Below are 22,203 nucleotides of genomic sequence, written 5' to 3' on the forward strand. Positions count from 1 at the left end.
ACAGCCAGAGCCAGAGCCAGAGCAACATCCAGAGCCAGAGCAACAGCCAGAGCCAGAGCAACAGCCAGAGCCAGAGCCAGAGTCAGAGCAACAGCCAGAGCCAGAGCCAGAGCCAGGGCCAGAGCCAGAGCAACAGCCAGAGCCAGAGCCAGAGTCAGAGCAACAGCCAGAGCCAGAGCCAGAGTCAGAGCCAGAGCAACAGCCAGAGCCAGAGCCAGAGCCAGGGCCAGAGTTAGAGCAACAGCCAGAGCCAGAGTCAGAGCCAGAGCAACAGCCAGAGCCAGAGTCAGAGTCAGAGCCAGAGCCAGAGCCAGAGCAACAGCCAGAGCCAGAGTCAGAGCCAGAGTCAGAGCCAGAGTCAGAGCCAGAGCAACAGCCAGAGCCAGAGCCAGAATCAGAGCCAGAGCCAGAGTCAGAGCAACAGCCAGAGCCAGAGCCAGAGTCAGAGCCAGAGCAACAGCCAGAGCCAGAGCCAGAGCCAGGGCCAGAGCAACAGCCAGAGCCACAGTCAGAGCCAGAGCAACAGCCAGAGCCAGAGCCAGAGTCAGAGACAGAGCAACAGCAAGAGCCAGAGCCAGAGCCAGAGCCAGAGCCAGAGCAACAGCCAGAGCCAGAGCCAGAGCCAGAGCAACAGCCAGAGCCAGAGCCAGAGCAACAGCCAGAGCCAGAGTCAGAGCAACAGCCAGAGCCAGAGCCAGGGCCAGAGCCAGAGCAACAGCCAGAGTCAGAGCAACAGCCAGAGCCAGAGCCAGAGTCAGAGCCAGAGCAACAGCCAGAGCCAGAGCCAGGGCCAGAGCCAGAGCCAGAGTCAGAACCAGAGCAACATCCAGAGCCAGAGTCAGAGCCAGAGCCAGAGCAACAGCCAGAGCCAGAGCCAGAGCCAGAGCAACAGCCAGAGCCAGAGCCAGGGCCAGGGCCAGAGCCAGTGCAACAGCCAGAGCCAGAGTCAGAGCCAGAGCAACAGCCAGAGCCAGAGCCAGAGCCAGGGCCAGAGCCAGAGCAACAGCCAGAGCCAGAGTCAGAGCCAGAGCAACAGCCAGAGCCAGAGCCAGAGCCAGGGCCAGAGGCAGAGCAACAGCCAGAGCCAGAGCCAGAGCCAGGGCCAGAGCCAGAGCAACAGCAAGAGCCAGAGTCAGAGCCAGAGCAACAGCCAGAGCCAGAGTCAGAGCAACAGCCAGAGCCAGAGCCAGAGCCAGAGCCAGAGCCAGAGTCAGAGCAACAGCCAGAGCCAGAGCCAGAGCCAGGGCCAGAGCCAGAGCCAGAGCCAGAGTCAGAGCCAGAGCAACATCCAGAGCCAGAGCCAGAGCAACAGCCAGAGCCAGAGCAACAGCCAGGGCCAGAGCCAGAGCCAGAGTCAGAGCCAGAGCAACAGCCAGAGCCAGAGCCAGAGCAACAGCCAGAGCCAGAGCCAGAGCCAGAGTCAGAGCAACAGCCAGAGCCAGAGCCAGAGTCAGAGCAACAGCCAGAGCCAGAGCCAGAGTCAGAGCCAGAGCAACAGCCAGAGCCAGAGCCAGAGCCAGGGCCAGAGCCAGAGCAACAGCCAGAGCCAGAGTCAGAGCCAGAGCAACAGCCAGAGCCAGAGCCAGAGCCAGGGCCAGAGCCAGAGCAACAGCCAGAGCCAGAGCCAGAGCCAGGGCCAGAGCCAGAGCAACAGCCAGAGCCAGAGTCAGAGCCAGAGCAACAGCCAGAGCCAGAGTCAGAGCAACAGCCAGAGCTAGAGCCAGAGCCAGAGCCAGAGCCAGAGTCAGAGCAACAGCCAGAGCCAGAGTAAGAGCCAGAGCAACAGCCAGAGTCAGAGCAACAGCCAGAGCCAGAGTCAGAGCCAGAGCAACAGCCAGAGCCAGAGCCAGAGCCAGAGCAACAGCCAGAGCCAGAGCCAGAGCCAGAGTCAGAGCCAGAGCAACAGCCAGAGCCAGAGCCAGAGCCAGGGCCAGAGCAACAGCCAGAGCCAGAGTCAGAACCAGAGCAATAGCCAGAGCCAGAGCCAGAGTCAGAGCCAGAGCAACAGCCAGAGCCAGAGCCAGAGCCAGAGCCAGAGCAACAGCCAGAGCCAGAGCAACAGCCAGAGCCAGAGCCAGAGTCAGAGCCAGAGCAACAGCCAGAGCCAGAGCCAGGGCCAGAGCCAGAGCCAGAGTCAGAGCCAGAGCAACATCCAGAGCCAGAGTCAGAGCCAGAGCAACAGCCAGAGCCTGAGCCAGAGCCAGGCCCAGAGCCAGAGCAACAGCCAGAGCCAGAGTCAGAGCCAGAGCCAGAGCAACAGCCAGAGCCAGAGTCAGAGCCAGAGCAACAGCCAGAGCCAGAGCCAGAGCCAGGGCCAGAGCCAGAGCAACAGCCAGAGCCAGAGTCAGAGCCAGAGCAACAGCCAGAGCCAGAGCCAGAGCCAGGGCCAGAGCAACAGCCAGAGCCAGAGCCAGAGCCAGAGCAACAGCCAGAGCCAGAGCCAGAGCCAGGGCCAGAGCCAGAGCAACAGCCAGAGCCAGAGTCAGAGCCAGAGCAACAGCCAGAGCCAGAGTCAGAGCCAGAGCAACAGCCAGAGCCAGACCCAGAGCCAGGGCCAGAGCCAGAGCAACAGCCAGAGCCAGAGTCAGAGCCAGAGCAACAGCCAGAGCCAGAGTCAGAGCAACAGCCAGAGCCAGAGCCAGAGCCAGAGCCAGAGCCAGAGTCAGAGCAACAGCCAGAGCCAGAGCCAGAGCCAGGGCCAGAGCCAGAGCCAGAGCCAGAGTCAGAGCCAGAGCAACAGCCAGAGCCAGAGCCAGAGCAACAGCCAGAGCCAGAGCCAGGGCCAGAGCCAGAGCCAGAGTCAGAGCCAGAGCAACATCCAGAGCCAGAGCCAGGGCCAGGGCCAGAGCCAGAGCCAGAGCCAGAGCAACAGCCAGAGTCAGAGCCAGAGTCAGAGCCAGAGCCAGAGTCAGAGCAACAGCCAGAGCCAGAGTCAGAGCAACAGCCAGATCCAGAGCCAGAGCCAGAGCCAGAGCAACAGCCAGAGCCAGAGCCAGAGTCAGAGCAACAGCCAGAGCCAGAGCCAGAGCCAGGGCCAGAGCCAGAGCCAGAGCCAGGGCCAGACTCAGAGCCAGAGCAAGAGCAACAGCCAGAGCCAGAGTCAGAGTCAGAGTCACAGCAACAGCCAGAGCCAGAGCCAGAGCCAGAGTCAGAGCCAGAGCCAGAGTCAGAGCAACAGCCAGAGCCAGAGTCAGAGCCAGAGCCAGAACCAGAGCCAGAGCCAGAGCCAGAGCCAGAGTCAGAGCAACAGCCAGAGCCAGAGCCAGAGTCAGAGCCAGAGCCAGAGTCAGAGCAACAGCCAGAGCAACAGCCAGAGCCAGAGCAACAGCCAGAGCCAGAGTCAGAGTCAGAGCAACAGCCAGAGCCAGAGTCAGAGCCAGAGCAACAGCCAGAGCCAGAGACAGAGTCAGAGCAAGAGCAACAGCCAGAGCCAGAGTCAGAGTCAGAGTCACAGCAACAGCCAGAGCCAGAGCCAGAGCCAGAGTCAGAGCCAGAGCCAGAGTCAGAGCAACAGCCAGAGCCAGAGTCAGAGCCAGAGCCAGAACCAGAGCCAGAGCCAGAGCCAGAGCCAGAGTCAGAGCAACAGCCAGAGCCAGAGCCAGAGTCAGAGCCAGAGCCAGAGTCAGAGCAACAGCCAGAGCAACAGCCAGAGCCAGAGCAACAGCCAGAGCCAGAGCAACAGCCAGAGTCAGAGCCAGAGCCAGAGCAACAGCCAGAGCCAGAGCCAGAGTCAGAGCCAGAGCCAGAGCCAGAGCAACAGCCAGAGCCAGAGCCAGGGCCAGGGCCAGAGCAACATCCAGAGCCAGAGCCAGAGCAACAGCCAGAGTCAGAGCAACAGCCAGAGCCAGAGCCAGAGTCAGAGCCAGAGCCAGAGTCAGAGCAACAGCCAGAGCCAGAGTCAGAGCCAGAGCAACAGCCAGAGCCAGAGCCAGGGCCAGGGCCAGAGCCAGAGCCAGAGCCAGAGCAACAGCCAGAGCCAGAGCCAGAGTCAGAGCAACAGCCAGAGCAACAGCCAGAGCCAGAGCAACAGCCAGAGCCAGAGCAACAGCCAGAGTCAGAGCCAGAGCCAGAGCAAGAGCCAGAGCCAGAGTCAGAGCCAGAGCCAGAGCCAGAGTCAGAGCCAGAGCAACAGCCAGAGCCAGAGCAACAGCCAGGGCCAGAGCCAGAGCCAGAGTCAGAGCCAGAGCAACATCCAGAGCCAGAGCCAGAGCCAGAGCAACAGCCAGAGCCAGAGCCAGAGTCAGAGCCAGAGCCAGAGTCAGAGCAACAGCCAGAGCCAGAGTCAGAGCAACAGCCAGAGCCAGAGCCAGAGCCAGAGTCAGAGCAACAGCCAGAGCCAGAGCCAGAGTCAGAGCAACAGCCAGAGCCAGAGCCAGAGCCAGGGCCAGAGCCAGAGCCAGAGCCAGGGCCAGAGTCAGAGCCAGAGCCAGAGTCAGAGCAACAGCCAGAGCAACAGCCAGAGCCAGAGCCAGAGCCAGAGCCAGAGTCAGAGCAACAGCCAGAGCCAGAGTCAGAGCCAGAGCCAGAGCCAGAGCCAGAGCCAGAGCCAGAGTCAGAGCCAGAGCCAGAGTCAGAGCAACAGCCAGAGCCAGAGCCAGAGCAACAGCCAGCGCCAGAGTCAGAGCAACAGCCAGAGCCAGAGCCAGAGTCAGAGCAACAGCCAGAGCCAGAGCCAGAGTCAGAGCAACAGCCAGAGCCAGAGCCAGAGTCAGAGCCAGAGCCAGAGCCAGAGTCAGAGCAACAGCCAGAGCAACAGCCAGAGCCAGAGCAACAGCCAGAGCCAGAGCAACAGCCAGAGCAACAGCCAGAGCCAGAGCCAGAGTCAGAGCAAGAGCCAGAGCCAGAGCAACAGCCAGAGCCAGAGCCAGGGCCAGGGCCAGAGCAACATCCAGAGCCAGAGCCAGAGCAACAGCCAGAGTCAGAGCAACAGCCAGAGCCAGAGCCAGAGTCAGAGCCAGAGCCAGAGTCAGAGCAACAGCCAGAGCCAGAGTCAGAGCAAGAGCAACAGCCAGAGCCAGAGCCAGGGCCAGGGCCAGAGCCAGAGCCAGAGCCAGAGCAACAGCCAGAGCCAGAGCCAGAGTCAGAGCCAGAGCCAGAGTCAGAGCAACAGACAGAGCCAGAGTCAGAGCAACAGCCAGAGCCAGAGCAACAGCCAGAGCCAGAGCCAGAGCCAGAGCAACAGCCAGAGCCAGAGCAACAGCCAGAGCCAGAGTCAGAGCCAGAGCAACAGCCAGAGCCAGGGCCAGAGCCAGAGCAACAGCCAGAGCCAGAGTCAGAGCAAGAGTCAGAGCCAGAGCAACAGCCAGAGCCAGGGCCAGAGCCAGAGAAACAGCCAGAGTCAGAGCAACAGCCAGAGCCAGAGCCAGAGTCAGAGCCAGAGCCAGAGTCAGAGCAACAGCCAGAGCCAGAGCCAGAGTCAGAGCCAGGGCAACAGCCAGAGCCAGAGCCAGGGCAACAGCCAGAGCCAGAGCCAGGGCCAGGGCCAGAGCAACATCCAGAGCCAGAGCCAGAGCAACAGCCAGAGTCAGAGCAACAGCCAGAGCCAGAGCCAGAGTCAGAGCCAGAGCCAGAGTCAGAGCAACAGCCAGAGCCAGAGTCAGAGCCAGAGCAACAGCCAGAGCCAGAGCCAGGGCCAGGGCCAGAGCCAGAGCCAGAGCCAGAGCAACAGCCAGAGCCAGAGCCAGAGTCAGAGCCAGAGCCAGAGTCAGAGCAACAGCCAGAGCCAGAGTCAGAGCAACAGCCAGAGCCAGAGCCAGAGTCAGAGCCAGAGCAACAGCCAGAGCCAGAGTCAGAGCCAGAGCCAGAGCAACAGCCAGAGCCAGAGTCAGAGCCAGAGCAACAGCCAGAGCCAGAGCCAGGGCCAGAGCCAGAGCAACAGCCAGAGTCAGAGCAACAGCCAGAGCCAGAGCCAGAGTCAGAGCCAGAGCCAGAGTCAGAGCAACAGCCAGAGCCAGAGTCCGAGCCAGAGCCAGAGCAACAGCCAGAGCCAGAGTTAGAGCCAGAGCCAGAGCAACAGCCAGAGCCAGAGCCAGAGCCAGAGCAACAGCCAGAGCCAGAGCAACAGCCAGAGCCAGAGTCAGAGCCAGAGCCAGAGCCAGAGCCAGAGCCAGGGCCAGAGCCAGAGCAACAGCCAGAGCCAGAGTCAGAGCAAGTGTCAGAGTCAGAGCAACAGCCAGAGCCAGAGTCAGAGCAAGAGTCAGAGCCAGAGCAACAGCCAGAGCCAGAGTCAGAGCCAGAGCAACAGCCAGAGCCAGAGCCAGGGCCAGAGCCAGAGCAACAGCCAGAGTCAGAGCAACAGCCAGAGCCAGAGCCAGAGTCAGAGCCAGAGCCAGAGTCAGAGTCAGAGCAACAGCCAGAGCCAGAGCCAGAGTCAGGGCAACAGCCAGAGCCAGAGCCAGGGCCAGAGCAACAGCCAGAGCCAGAGTCAGAGCCAGAGCAACAGCCAGAGCCAGAGCCAGAGTCAGAGCAACAGCCAGAGCCAGAGTCAGAGCCAGAGCAACAGCCAGAGCCAGAGCCAGGGCCAGAGTCAGAGCAACAGCCAGAGCCAGAGCCAGAGCCAGGGCCAGAGCCAGAGCCAGAGCAACAGCCAGAGCCAGGGCCAGAGCCAGAGCAACAGCCAGAGCCAGAGTCAGAGCAACAGCCAGAGCCAGAGCCAGAGCCAGAGCCAGAGCCAGAGCCAGAGCAACAGCCAGAGCCAGAGCCAGAGTCAGAGCAACAGCCAGAGCCAGAGCCAGAGTCAGAGCCAGAGCAACAGCCAGAGCCAGGAAAACAACCAGAGCAAGAGTCAGAGCAGTGGCCAGAGTCAGAGCCAGAGCTTGAGCCAGAGCCAGAGTCAGAAAGCAAGAAACAGAGAGCCTAAGGAATAAAGACAGAGACAGAGGCCGAGACAGAGACAGAGATAGTATCAAAATCCAGAGCCAGAGAAGAAAGCCAAAGTTAGAACCAGAGCCAGAGAACAGAAACACAACCAGAGTCGGGAGGGGAGAGAGAGAGAGAGAGAGAGAGAGAGAGAGAGAGAGAGAGAGAGAGAGAGAGAGAGACAGAGACAGAGACAGAGAGACAGAGAGACAGAGACAGATACGGAACCTTAAACAGATAGGCAGAGCCAGAGCACAAGAGTCAGATTAATAGCCAGACCCAGAGATCCAGGGAGCCAGAGCCAGAGCCATAAAGAGATCCAGAAGAGAGGCAGAGGAGAGGCAGAGAGCCAGGGGCGGGGGCAGAGCCATAGAAAGAGGGCCAGAAAGGCAGAGAACCAGAGCCAGAGACAAATCCATACCAGAGCCAGAGCCAGACCCACAGGCATAGTGAAAACAAGGGCCAGAGCCAGAAAGCAAGAGGAAAGCCAGAGCCAGATACAGAAAGCCAGATACCAAAATCCATAGCCAGAAAGCCTAAGCAAGAAAGCCAGATGCAGCAGCAGATGCAGAGGGCCAGTGATAAAGAGCCAAGCCAGAGCAAGTGCCAGTGAGCCCACAGGAGAGCCAGAGGTAGAAATGGAGTCAGAGACAGAGAGCCAGGGCCAGACTGACAGAACCACAGAGTTAGAGGAACTGATACAGAGAGGCAGAGCTACAGTCATCGTCATATCCACAACCAGAGACCCGGAGCCCGAACCAGAAAGAGTGCCAAAGCCCAAGGCAGAACAATAGAGCCAGAGTAATAGCCAGAGGCATGGGGCCAGAGAGCCACAGCCACAGCCAAATCCAGTGCCAGGAATCCGAGGACCAATACCCATAAGCACAGCCAGATCCAGAGCCTGAGCGCTAAAGCCATAGGCAGAGCCAAAACCAGAACCAGAGCTAGAAAGACCAAGACAGAGGCAGAGCTGAAGCCAGAGCCAGAACCACAGAGCCAGAGACCTGGAGTGAGAGAAAGAAACAGCTCAGTCGAGAGCCTGATATCCAGAGCCAGAACCATAGCCAGACAAAGAGAGCCAACAAGGCAGAGATCCAGAGACTAAGACAAAGACAAGGCCAGACCCAGAGCCTAAGCCAGAGTAGAGCCAGAGACAGCAAGCCAGTGCCAGAAACCAGCCTCAGAGCTAAAGCCAAAGAACCAGCGATCCAGAGCTAGAGCCAAAAGAATAGTTGAATCCAGAGACCTAGAGTCATAAGCAGAGTCAGAGAGCTGCAGCCACTGCTAGAGCTAGAGCCAGAATCGGGGCTTGACAGCTAGACAGAGCACAGACAGGGCTAGCCCCGAGGAACAGCAACGCCCAGGGAGCCAGAAGGCTAGAGCCTTTGTTAAATATAGACAGAGACACAGGCAGAACCATAGCTAGCCTAGAGCCAGAGCCAGAAGAGCCAAAAAGGCTGAACTACAGCCACAGCCAGAGGGAAAGACTCAGAGAGTCCATGCCAGAGGCAGCCAGAGAGTCCAAGATAGATAGGCAGACAGACAGACACACAGACACACAGACACACAGACACACAGACAGACCTATATACAGAGCCACAGCTAGAGAGCCAGAGGTAAAGACAGAGACAGTGAGAAGAAGAAAGCAAGAGTCACAGAGCCACAGAGAAGGTGCCAGTGCCAGAGCCAGATCTGCATTGAGAGCCAGGGAGCCAGTGCCAGAAGCAGAGCCAGCAGGCCAGAGCTAGGGAAGAAGGGATGCAATAGCCTATCGGGTCATTATCATTCAAAACTCTACAATAATGTTACCAGCAGTGGGCCTGAATAACACTGATCCTGTACACAATCTGTCACGAAAAGTGGATGGTGACTAATGGGATCCTATCCTCCGCTGCTGAACTATTAGGCTGATAGAATCTGGGAGAGTCACTCTCCAGGTCTGTACACTGCTGATGCCATCAGTCTCTAACAGATAGTTCCAAACCCATGCTTAGAGAGATGGCCTTGGTTCAATTCAACTGTCACAAAATGAATGAAACAGGAATGAGAAAGATACTTTTAGGGAAGTGGAGGAGTAGACAGGTACTAAGGAGATGGGAATGGTACTGGGGTGATGGTGGTCAATATGAATTATGTATATGTGTGAAATTTTCAAGGAACAAGTTTAATAATAACAGATAATGTGTTAATTAATAGTTATGAAAAACTGAGAAACAAAATCAGAATAATACTTTATAAATTATCAGAAATTAAACAGAAATCAGAACCAGCAGAAATAACACAAATACTTGGAGACTGAAAAATGAATTTTTACCGAGTAGTAGGTCACCTAAGAAATCAGGGAAATTTTAGTTTTTTATTGTTGATGAATACTTTCAGAGTTGTGTGAGATCACAATTCATTGTGATCACATTTGTCCCCCATTATCTTTTACCTCTCCCAATCCTGATGATCCCCTTTTCCTGTGTTTGAATTAGTTGGAGACATGGGTAGTATAAGGCAGTCAAGGGTCTAATCCCTATTTATAAAGATAAAAGTGAAAGAAAGACAAAAGAAGAATACAAAAGAGGACGGGCAAAGCGATGATGAAGAAATGACTCCTTGCAAACGGCTTTCTTTATAGCCCCTAGAGGCACCTATGCCACAGTTTGCCAATCATTTAACGTGTCATCATTACTGTCATTACTGACCCACCTGGAGAGTGGACCTCTGAACTGGTCTTATCTTCCTGGTTCTTGCTTGATGTTTCTGGTTTTTGGACTCCATTTTCAGACAGAGTGGTGTCTGTTTTAGATATTGTGTTCTTACTCTTGGGCATGTTGGTGGTATCTGGAATGAAAAAGAGAGGGAAATGTATGTAATATGGACCTGCCTCATTGACCGGGTTGGAGGAGCTCTTCAAGAGCTGTGCTGGGACTATACTTGCTATTCCTCGGTGAGGGTAGAAGTGCTCCTAGGGCCTCCAAAGAGAAAGGACCAGGGTATTTAAATATACATTAAGAATAATTTAGGACTAGTGGAATTTCCTTTACTAAAATAAAAGATTAATGTAAGCATTAAGCAAGCAAAAGAGAAACCATGGTCCAAAGATGGACTCACCAGAAGAAAGACACGGTTACTTTACCAGCCAAACTAAGGAGAGGTTCTTGAATTTTTGTTTCAGATCTACCTAGAAATCTGGCATTCTAAACTTGCACAACAACTGATTAAGTTTGTATTCACACACAAAGTCCTAGATACTTTGATTCCTTACCTCTTTCTGGCCCTGGGTGTTTGACTGCCTTTCCCCGTGGTGGCTGCTCTTACAACTGAAAATCTCTGTGGCTCCGTGGTTGAAGAGTCTATGGAATATACCATAGCAACCAGGGAGAGGGGGTATTATCAGGAAAGGCTTTGGCTAAACCATTGAAATTAAGATGCTCACAGCAGCACACCCCCCTATACATCATGCTATGTAGGAGAGTCCAAAATGAGTCACAAAGGATGGTGGACTTCCTGGGGAAGAAAATGGGAGTTACTTTACAACCCAGGGTGCCCCAGAAAACATGGCCAACAGGCAAACAAGTTTACATTACTACACAATAGAGATTAAGAGGCTAAAATTTCCTTTATAAAGCCTTGAAGCTGCTATCCTTTTTGAGATTAGAATTCATCTCAAGGTCTTGGCTTCTTTGAGATTAGAACTCATCTGTAGGTCTTGGCTTCTTTGAGATTAGAATTTATCTCTAGGACTTGGCTTCTTTGAGATTAGAATTCATCTCTAGGTCTTGGCTTCGTCTGAAATCAAGAAACTGTTTAACTGTTAAAGTGTCTAGTCCCACTCCTCCAGACAAACACTTCACACTTGCAGAGAACTATTTATGAAATAAAAAGAACATATTCTTGTTTAACCTCATGCTGTTTAAAAGTATCTTCCTCACCAGGCAGTGGTGGCTCATGTCTTTAATCCCAGAATTTAAGAGGCAGAAGCAGGTGGATCTCTGTGAGTTCGAGGCCAGTCTGGTCTACAAAGTGAGTTCCAGGACAGTCAGGGATACACAGAGAAACCCTGTCTCAGAAAGGAAGAAAGAGAGAGATAGAGATAGAGAGAGAGAGAGAGAGAGAGAGAGAGAGAGAGAGGGAGGGAGGGAGGGAGGGAGGGAGGGAGAAAGGGAGAGAGAGGAGAGAGAGAAGATTCTCTATTTTACACTGCTGTTAACAATGGAATATCAAGAAAGCTATAAAATTCTAGAATAGTATTTTTTTTCTTTTGAGTGTGTCCACAAAATGTAATAGGAGAAGGTGCTCCAGACCTTAGTGGGGCCCCAGACCTTAGCACAACTTGTTGTTCCGTGATGGAACTACCATTCAGATCATAACACAGACAGCACTAATTGCTAAATGAAAGCAAATACCTAATCCTTCCAAGTTAATGTAGGTCCAGGAAAGTCTCTAAATGTACTATCCTTGCCTTTCTGTTTTTGTAGTTCCACTTCATATAGACATACTTCAGTATGTCAACCCAGAATATATTTTTTTGTGCTTCAAAGCTCATCCTGAGAAAGGCTTGGGGCTACACTGTGATCCTGAACAACCAGTGTAGTCTCTAGAAAGCTAATACTTTCTTATGGTTCATATTCTTCTCTGTTGAATACCCCACAACAGAGGGAGAGTTAAACTCACATTTTATAAACATAGAAACTAAAGTTCATTTAAATTTTCTAGTTATAGAAGGTATGTGGTAAAACAACCAGACCATGGGGCAGAGAAGGGACATAGATTTTTGTTTGTGTTCTTCCAGCTGAATTATGAGCTTATTTTTTCATTGCAATTCAAATTTAATTCTAGCTCTCCAACATGACCACTTAACCATAAGCTGAATAGGGACATCAATAGACATGATGAAGTGAACTATGGGGGGAAGCTCAGGAGCCCTCAACCATACAGGAAGAACTCCAGGCAATTAAAGAATTCTGAGAGAAGGAAGGGCAAATTGTCTTTACTAGGAAAGAACATGCTAATTGGTGATCCAATAAAAAATGGATAGCCTAGAACATACATTCATACAAGTACTATATATGCATACACATATAGCCTGAGCATGGTATAGTTATATATTTAGGAATATATATATATATATATATATATATATATATATATATATATATATATATATATATATGAACAATTAATGAAAAATAGAAGTCATAAATTTGAAAGAGTGCCAGAGTTTGGAAGGATGAAAGATAAGGAAGATATGATTTAATTACATTATAACACCCCCCCCCAAAAAATAAAAAAATAATTGTTTAAAAGACATACAGAACACAAGGATGCTGGAGTAGCTACTTCACTAGCTTATTACAAGTGCAAATTTTCCAGATTCATTTTTTAAGAAAAGATATTTTAGAGGCTATTTGCTCCGTGCAATAGTGCTCATTTACCTTCACCTAGTTTCTTTTTTAAAAGACTTTGCTTATTGTTGTTTTATGTTTTATGAGTGCTTTTCTAGCAGACCTTCACTTTGTTTCTTAACACATTAACTTATGTTTTTTTATAAAATAAGACTATACATTTTTCAGATTCTTATCATAATCACCCCCGTTATTAATAATAACGAAATGTAGATATCTTCAACAAAATCTTAAAGAAGAAAGTTGTAAGATATTCAAGAACATCTTAGTCTGAGAAAAATTCACTCTATGTTTTTGTCATAATAATATATGAGGTAATTTGGCTGATAAAGTTTCTCTTTAACTAGGACTATAACGTAAGAGTAAATCTTCATTTCTCCTCATCTGAGTAGAGAGATGGAGTAGAAAGAGCTGGAAAAGTGGGATGATCAAATATACTTCATTGACAAGATTCAAATGATTTCTAACTTTTTTTCTATTTGGCTTCACTCTAAGAACATATTTCCAAAAAGCCCAAATTGGTTTTCTAACAAAATTGCATTGTTTCAACACTAGCTAGTAATATCTGAAATTGCATTTAAGATTTAATTGTAATCAGTTATACAATCTCCTTGAGTGCATTTGAACATCAAATTGCTTTGGAAGGGATGATGAAGAAGTAGATATATTGTAATATATAGAGGTAAAATAAGTCTGCCTTGGCCTAGAAAAAAATACCCTTTTCACTGAAATTAATACTCACGGTGGCTAGTTTTTAACATCAACTTGATACCAGTTGAGTCATTTAAGAAGAGGGAACCTCAGAAAATGTCCCAAGATTGATTTGTGGGCAAGCTTGTGGGGACATTTCCTTGATTGAAGATTGATGAGGAAATGTCCAGTTCACTGTGGGCAATGCTCCGCCTATGCTGGAGTGCTAGAGAAAAACAGACTGAGCAAGCCATAAGGAACAAACAGTAGGCAGTACTCCTCCATAGCTTCTGCTTCACTTCATGCCTCCAGGTTGCTGCCTTAAGCTCCTGTGTGGACTTGCCTAGATAATGAAAGTGTAATGTGAAAGTACAATGGAATAAATCATTTTTCCCAAATTGCTTATGGTTGTGATATTCTATCATAAAAATAGAAACCCTAACTATTGGGACACTTTATAATTATTATTATCTTTAAAAACATAAAAAAATCTTTTTTTCAATCATTACCCAAGTACCACTGTCTTTGAAACTTTTTAAGAACAATAGTGACTTGCACATGTCTTCTACCACAAATTAATAGTGAAAATGCTATCAGATCACTGTATCCATTACTCCGGTCAGCTTAACCCAGAAGCATTAGAGAGGAACATAAAATGAAGTGAAGACAATGCACCAGAGGGACTCATTATAAAGACATGGAGGGGGGAGGGAAGTAATACACACTGGGAGCATGCCTCTTACAACAGATGCATAAGCGACAAAAACAAAAGAAACCCAGAAAACAAACAAACAAACATGATAAAATAAGCCACAGGGTCACTTCTACAAGCTCAGCAATCCATAATATCAGAAACCAAAGACACTGAGATGGCTGAGATCCCAGACAAAAGCTTCAGTGCCCCACTTTAGAGAAGGTTCAATGAGCACACTAAGGACTCAAAGTAGATGAGGGGAAGTGCAGTAGTGTCAGGATAACACACACAAATCAGCAGCAGAGGCACCATCCAGCAGAAACAGCCAGGCCAGAGACCAGAGAAGCATTGTAAGGCTGTGCCAGCACACCTCCACTGTTGAGTCCTATTTATACTCTCTCCAAACATCACGTGTCCTCTCCTATGGTCTTGCTTCAGCCAAATACCATGTGAGTCTGCATCACATGACACAAACAGAAAGTTTCCACTTCACATCTCCCCTTTTGTTTAAAAATTATCCTTTTCTTTAACATTAATAATCTATATACAATAAAAACAATTATAAGAAACAAAAGTAGAGTTTCACATCCTACTTTAAATAAACAGCTTATTACAATGTAGTCTAATAAAAGAGCCTTAAATTTCTATTAATATACAATAAAAATAAAACAGCCTTAAATCTTTATTGATACATAATAATCAAACAAAACAAATTTAAATTTCTTCCAATGTACAATAATTTAAACCATCACCCTAGATGCTAACAACCCTAACACTTCAAACAACCAAAAGTATCCATCCCACCTTAACTCACTGGGATGACAGTCATCTTATAATTGTTTCCTACTGAATAGGGGTGACAAATTCTTGTCCCAGGAAAACATAATACAGTTAATTTTAAAAGTAAAACAAAACAAAAAAACCTAGCTGAAGAATTTGTTGCCCAGTCTCTGTTTTTATTCAGTCTATGTGCTGTCTGTCTATATGTTATCTGTGAAGTCTATGTATTGTCCAGTCTCTGTATGATCATTTGGGCATTTGGGATAGCTCTTTTGAAGTTTATTTGTATGCATATCTTGGAGAAATGAGACAGTCTATGAGAGTGTATCCCCTGGGTTTATTTGTTTTGTGAAGACATTCATGTCGGAGCTGATCAGAGGTTCTCTGTGGTCAGATCTAATCTTTATAAACTTTGTTGGTAACCATATTTTCTCATTCTCTGTAGATACATTAGCATAACCATGTCCCCAGTTTAAAACAACTGTAGGTCACTCACCGTTTACTTCCCCGCCCCCTACCACCCTTTCCCAGAGTCCCCGGCCTAGTTCCCGCAGAAGCGGAGGCAGACGCCACTGCAGAGCTGGAGCTGATGCTCTGGAGAACCTCATCTTGATGGGCTTTCCCAGGGGATGCGGGGAGAAGGCTCTGGCCCTCACAGGGAACCACGGCATCGAGGCTGCGATGGGCTGGCTTATGGAGCGTGAGGATGACCCTGATGTGGATGAGCCTCTAGAGACTCCCCTCAGTCATATCCTGGAACGGGAACCTCAGAGCAAGTTGGCCCTTAAAGATCTGGATCCTCTGCTGGAGAAAGCAAATCCATTTTGACTGAAGATGAAAGACAAGGACAGACTAAGAGAATGTTGGAACTTGTGGCTCAGAAGCCGTGGGAAGGTGAAGAGGAGAGGGAAGCTTTGGAACAAGAAAAGCAGCAGAGGAGACAAGGACAAGAGCCGTCATCTGGAGGACAGAAACTACGGAAGATGAGATACGCCAGGCTGCAGAGGAGGGAGAAGTCTGAAGAGTTAACTGCCAGACTAAGGTTTCGAGAAAAAAAAATGAAAGGGACAAAGCAGAGAGAGCCAAGAAGTATGGTGGTAGTGTGGGTTCTCGGTCATACACCAACAACAGATCCAGGTCCTGTTCCTTCTTCTTCCAGTCAGAAACCACCCCCCCACACTAAGCAGGAGTATGACCAGTGTCACATACAGGTTAGGCTTCCTGATGGGACTTCACTGACCCAAACGTTCGGGGCCCAGGAACAGCTGGCAGCTGTGAGGCTCTATGTGGAGCTTCACCGTGGGGAGGAACCTGGACAGGACCAGGACCCTGTGCAGTTGCTCGGTGGCTTCCCCAGACAGGCTTTCTCAGAGGCTGACATGGAATGGCCTCTGTAGGAACTGGGACTCATGCCTTCTGCTGTCCTTGCTATGTCCAAGAAGTGTCCCAGCTGAGGGTCCTCCATCCCACCATCTCTTTCTGACCCCTTCATCTTTGATAAAGCACTGACATGTCCTTCCTAATAAATAGACCCTCTGAGTTCTGAAAAAATGCAGGTTTCTTGTTTTTTAAGATTTATTTATTAATTATATATAAGTACACTGTAGCTGTCTTCAGACACACCAGAAGAGGGCACTAGATCCCATTACAGATGGTTGTGAACCACCATGCAGTGGCTGGGAATTGAACTCAGAACCTCTGGAAGAGCAGTCAGTGCTCTTAACCGCTGAGCCATCTCTCCAGCCCTACAGGTTTCAATTCTAATGTCAACACATTCTTATATTATTGGTTGACCTAGTTAATCAGTTTTTTCTATAGCCCAGTGTCTCTCAGCTGTTGTTCCTCTTTTACCAACATTAAGAATACTTAGAGTTAACAAGGCATTATTTAATCTGTCCCTAGGGGGTTACTGTCCCCCTTTTCTTTAATGAGCATCTCATTTAAGGTATGATTGGCTCTTTCTATAACTGCTTGTCCTTTGGGATTGTGTGGTAAACCAGTAACATGTTTTATATTGTAATATGCTGCATCTTATTCGATACACATGCGGGAGCATTATCAGTTTTAATTCGTGCAGGTGTCCCCTAATTGACATTATTTTCAATAAAGATGTAATTACACAATCAGTCTTTTCATAACTTAAAGCAGTTGACCACTGAAACACTGAGAACATGTCAGTGCTACGGGTGTATACATTTGACTTCCAAATTCTGGGAAATAGAAACCATCCTTCTGCCAGATGCCATTTCTTTTGACGCCCATAGAATTACTACTAGCAGATAATAGAGTTTGGTTATATAGATAACGTATACTACATTTTTAAAAATTATCTCTTTGGCTTTGTTGCTAAGTGATAAAAATTTGTTTTCTTTAAATTTCTCCCATTAATACAATGTTTTAATGAAATTTTGAGGTTTCTAACATACTTTCTATTAGTAATTTGTCAGTTTCACCATTTCCTTGAGCTAATGGACCTAGCAAACCTGTGTGAGATTGAATATGAGTAACATGTAATGAATGGTTTCTATTTCTGATGACCTTTGGCAATTGTATAAATACTAAGGGTAATTCTGAGTTATTATCAAGTACAAATTCAGCAGCTTTTATATGCAAAACAACTCTGCATATAAAAATCAATGATTGTATTAAGAGATTCAGGATAATCTAATAATACCATAATAATTGCATATGGTTTTGACTGAATTCAGGTATTTTGAACACCTTGCTTATTTAGTGCAGAATTCTATCAGACCTTCAGTGAAGACCTCATACCAATACTCCACAAAATAGAAACAGAAGGAACACTATCCAATTTGTTCTCTGAAACCACAATTACCATATACCTAAGCCACACTTCAGACCAATTTCTCTTATGAATATAGATGCAAAATTACTCAATAAAAGTCATGCAACCAAATCTAAGAACACATCAAAATGATCATCCACCATGCTCAAGTAAGCTTCATCCCAGAGATGCAGGGATGGTTCAATATATGGAAATCCATCAATGTAATTCACCATATAAACAAACTAAAAGAAAAAAAAAAAAAAAAAAAAAAAACATGATCTTCTCATTAGATGCCGAGAAAGCAGTTGAGAAAATTCGACACCCCTTCATGTTAAAAGTCTTGGAAAGATCAGGAATCCAAGGCTCATACCTAAACATAATAAAAGCAATACACAGTAAACCAATAGCCAACATCAAACTAAATATCGAGAAATTTGAAGCAATCCCACTAAAATCAGGGACTAGACAAGGCTGCCCACTCTCCCCCTACCTATTCAGTATAGTACTAGAAGTTCTAGCCAGAGCAATTAGACAGCAAAAGGATGTAAAGAGAATACAAATTGGAAAGGAAGAAGTCAATATATCACCATTTGCAGATGACATGATAGTGTACTTAAGTGACCCCAAAAATTCCACCAGAGAACTTCTACAGCTGATAAATAAGTTCAGCATAGTGACTGGATATAAAATTAATTCAAACAAATCAGTAGCCTTCCTCTACTCAAAGGATAAACAGACTGAGAAAGAAATTGGAGAAATGACACCTTTCACAATAGTCACAAAGAATATAATATAAAATATTCTTTTACACATCTCCTGGGCAATCTCACTTTGTCTAGAGCTAAAGAATAATACATTTCATGGAGACCTACTCTACATAGAAAAATCTTCACACAGCCTTGAAGAGCAAAGAACTGTCTATTTAGTTTGCATTTGAGCAAAAGAAAGAGGGGAAGAAGGCAAAATATGCAGGGAACAAAACATCTTTGTATGCTAATCCTGTTACAAAAACCTTTTGTGCCCTCTGAAAGACTAGGGAGGTGTAGCAAATGGTTAGTTTTTCTTTTCCCTGAAGGACTGGGATCTTGTGGGAGGAGAGAGGGAAAGAAAAAGAAAAGTAACTTTTCCTGTCCACAGTGCTTCTTAATTAATGGTATGGCATCCACCATATTCATAGCAAGCCATATTCCTAGAAAGCATGCTGTTACACACCACATAGAAAAGTATGGCTACCTCAGTATCTTCCCCATTTATGTTCTACCTTGCTTTACTTTTACATCTCTTAGGTCTCCATTTGGGCACCAAATGTTGCATGGCATTTCTGGGAAGACATAAATTTAAAATATACTCCCAAATGGGAATTATAACTACAGGTCCAAAACTGGCACATAGATGTTCCTCTAAATAAGTAAAATTAGTTTGTTAGTGTTTTTGTTATGGGAAGTCGAAGGCTATGGACAATTATTGTAACATAACTGATGCCTCATCTGATGAAATAGAAACTTGGGTTTAGAGCACAACATTCTATTAAAGTGGCAGAGGTGACTAAGGATCAATTAACATAAATCACAGACAAAAATCAGACTCGAGAAAAGTTGAATGTTGGGGTATATTACATCTTTGCTCTCATCTGGGATTTTGCTGACCTCAGCAAACACCATCCACTGTGGGAAGGATGGTTTGTTTTATTGTGGTCTGCCACTTAGAAAAGTTAAATAACTTGGGGGAATTAGTCTCCCTACACCAGCTTTTCTCTATCCTCCCAACTACTCTCCTCAGCTTCTGGTAAACACAATTCCATAAGAGCGACATCTTCAGACCATTTTGTGACTTCTTATCTTCTTATTTTCCATAAGGACAATATTTTTAGAGCTTTTTGCATGACTGAAATCACGTAGTTTTTTAATTGTGCTTGGTTTATTTTAGCTTTGCACAAAGTCTTCCCGTTTCATTGTTTTTGCCTCAGATTGCCACATTTCGTGGCAGAGTAATGTTCCATTAATATCATTTTCACTGTCTATTCATCAGTCAATGAATACTTAAATTGACTTCAGTTCGGGGTTGTACAGAAGCGCAGATGTCTCTGTCATTTTCTTTTCTTTCAGGTAGTAGCAATATTGGTAGATCATATGATAATATTATTTTTAATTTTCTGAGGTGTCACCATACTGTTCTCTACAATGTGTACAATAATTTACATTTCCCCAACAGTATATGAAAAATCATTTCCCGTAATCTTCATTTCCCCTTCTTATAATCATTGTTTGATAATAAACATTCTAATAACAGTGAGATACTGTCTCACTGTAGTTTTAATTCACATTTCTTGATTAGTATTGCCAACAAATTTTACACATGTCTATGGATCATTTACTTGTGGATTTTGGGGGTAGAAAACTCCTACTTATGTCTTTTGTGCACTTTTTAAAGAATTATTTATAGAGTGTACTGGTTAGTTTTATCAACTTCACTCAAATCTAGATACTTGGAAGTGGAGATCTCAATTGAGAAAGTGTATCAGATTGGGCTGTGGGCTTGATTAATGAGTTATGTTGGAAGGCACAGCCCACTGTAGGTGGGTGGCACCTTCCCTAGGTAAGTGGTCCTGTTGTGTGTGTGTGTGTGTGTGTGTGTGTGTGTGTGTGTGTGTGTGTGTGACTGAGAAAGCGGCACTCCTTCTTGGCTTCTTCAGTTTATAACTCCAAGTGCCTAGCTTGTTTCTATCAGCTTACATAATGTTTTCTTCCCCTCTGTTCTCTAGTTTCCTCTGCCATGCCGAAGTTTTTGTTTGGTCTGATAACATTTGAATGTTTTTTTCTTTTGTTTCCTGAGCTTTGAGAATTTTTTTTTCTTAGCAGTAGTGAAGATCTGTGAAAGGGTGCTGTAAACATAAATCTTATGCACACTGGCTAACAGAAAGAGAGATACAGAATAACCAATAAAGCTTAAGGAAAGACAAAAGGCCTAAAAGTTCCAGGCTCATTCTGTCAATAGAGTTTGAGTGGAATCCTTCTGTTATTTTGGGAATAGTAGTGCATCCTACAGTGAGTTTGAGGGTCTTATAAGGAACTACATACTGGTTATCAAATTCAATTAAACCTCATAAAGTCAAATCATTTGTTCCATGACACAGTCCAAATCCTAACTTTAAAATGCCCATTTGTAGAACAAGCTAGCGACAAAAACATAAATTGACTTAGAAAATGGTAAATGCATGCCCTCTCCTGGAGAATGTGAGAAAATGTTTTCCTGAACATTTCTCTAGTTCTGGCTCCTCAGTAAAAGGCTTTATTTTTGATTCTTTATTTTTATTATTATTGTTGATTTTTATAAGTGTTTGATGGGACACCAAACAAGAAAGTGTTGGCCATGTCCTGTCACCAGGTTGTTTTTAAAGCCCTATAGATGGAAATGCTCAAGAATAAATTTTTCCTGATACTTGTCATTCCTTTTGTCTCTCTCGATGTCACAAATATCAATGTCTTACAGGTTTAGAGAGATGGCTCAGTAGTTAAAGAGCATTGGCTGCTCTTCCAGAGGACCAGGTTTGATTCCCAGAACCCACATAGTGGTCCACCATGATCTATAGCTCCAGCCCCCAAGGGATTCCAGGACCCAATACTCTCTTGTGGCTCCAAATGCACCACGGATACCTATGGTACACAGTCACCCAAACAAAAGAAACATAAAATAAAAGTAATTTTAAAAAATCAATACATGGACATTGAACTCAATAAGTAACTATGATAATTTTAACAAACCTAATTTGATATTAGTTCCTTATCTATGAAATGAGAGTGGTGTTAGATATCTTAATATTTCAAGTTCTTCCTCTGTTTAGTTATCTTTATTGAACATACAAAAAATTTTTTCTAAGCATGGGTGGCTATATGTGCTACACTAGGGTCCCAAACACCCAGAGTAGTTGCCAGCTAGCTAATAAAGACTTTCTATTGGCTTAAACCTATATCCAAGCAATCTTCTCTAATGGATACTATACAACAGATAGAACCACCTCAAGCTGTAAGACAGACTGAGGATAAATATTTTCTAGCTAAACACCTGGTTTGGAATTTCAAACAATGACATTTGTTTATGTTTAAGATTATTTCCCATGTTTTAAAGGTTTATTTCAGTAGGTCCTTATGTATATCTATGTTTTAAAATAGTATTCCTGTTTTCCTGAAGCAGTTTAGAGTTATAAGTCTTATAACCTTTTATCTCATTTGAGCCTTGTGCAGTATGAGAAATGCTCTTGTTTCACTCTTGTACATGTGTTTGTTTAGTTTTGATATTTGTATTAGTATTAAGCTGAAAATACTCTTTTCACAGCCTGGCTTGGAGGTGCTAGCATTTAATTCCAGCACTTATGAGGAAGAGGCAGGATGGTCTCTGAGTTCAAGACCAGCCTGGTCCTCAGAATGAGTTCCAGGACAGACAAGGATATCCAGAGAACTCCTGTCTTGAAAAGAAAGAAAAAAAGAAAATGCTTTTTTCTTTATTTCATGTTCTCAGTATCATTGTCATGTGTTTATTTTGGTTCCACTGTTCTATTCTGCTACAATTGCTCTGTAGAATATGTTACTCTTTTTGCTGTTCAGGATCATTCATACTTACATATGCAGTTTATGTTCTTTTCTCTAGATTTGAAAACTATCCCTCTGGAATGTTGACTATGGCTGGTTTTGGTAAGCGAACAATTTCTAAGAGGTAATAGCAATAATCAAACAACTTGAGAAAAAGGAGAATGGAAGACTAGCACCCTTCCTTAATTAGTCACCATTGTTGTCTTAATAAGTAACCATTTAACTCTTAATACAAGAGGCAGAAGGCAAGTGCCCTCAAAACTCTTGTACTTACATTACTGTGATTAAGAAACTGTAAAGAGGGAATTGGGGAGAGGTGTTTTTGTTTTTTGTTTTGTGTTGTTTTGTTTTGTTTTTGCACCATCTGCTCACATCACTGCTTCCAGCTTCCTCATCCCTGAGTCACTCACTCCC

At 46.3% G+C, this 22,203-nt stretch overlaps 1 protein-coding gene and 1 pseudogene across 2 annotated transcripts in view; one reads left to right on the forward strand and one right to left on the reverse strand.

The window, feature by feature from the left end:
- LOC308415020 (T-complex protein 11-like X-linked protein 1) overlaps positions 1 to 9,676 on the reverse strand; it is a gene marked incomplete at both ends in the record, with an annotated part of 51,754 nt that extends 42,078 nt beyond the window's left edge. Inside the window, one exon of the mRNA XM_080910146.1 lies at positions 9,553 to 9,676. Within this exon, the coding sequence (XP_080766272.1) occupies positions 9,553 to 9,676 (124 nt within the window). The remainder of the gene's footprint in view (positions 1 to 9,552) is intronic.
- A 5,099-nt stretch (positions 9,677 to 14,775) lies between these two features.
- Positions 14,776 to 15,812, forward strand: LOC308415021 (UBX domain-containing protein 1-like; annotated as a pseudogene). Its single transcript has 2 exons — positions 14,776 to 14,833; positions 14,903 to 15,812. The product of its transcript is annotated as a UBX domain-containing protein 1-like (transcript).
- The last annotated feature ends 6,391 nt before the right edge of the window (positions 15,813 to 22,203 follow it).

This window comes from Micromys minutus, assembly GCF_963924665.1.
Source record: "Micromys minutus genome assembly, chromosome: X".
In the NCBI taxonomy this organism is placed as follows: Eukaryota; Metazoa; Chordata; class Mammalia; order Rodentia; family Muridae; genus Micromys; species Micromys minutus.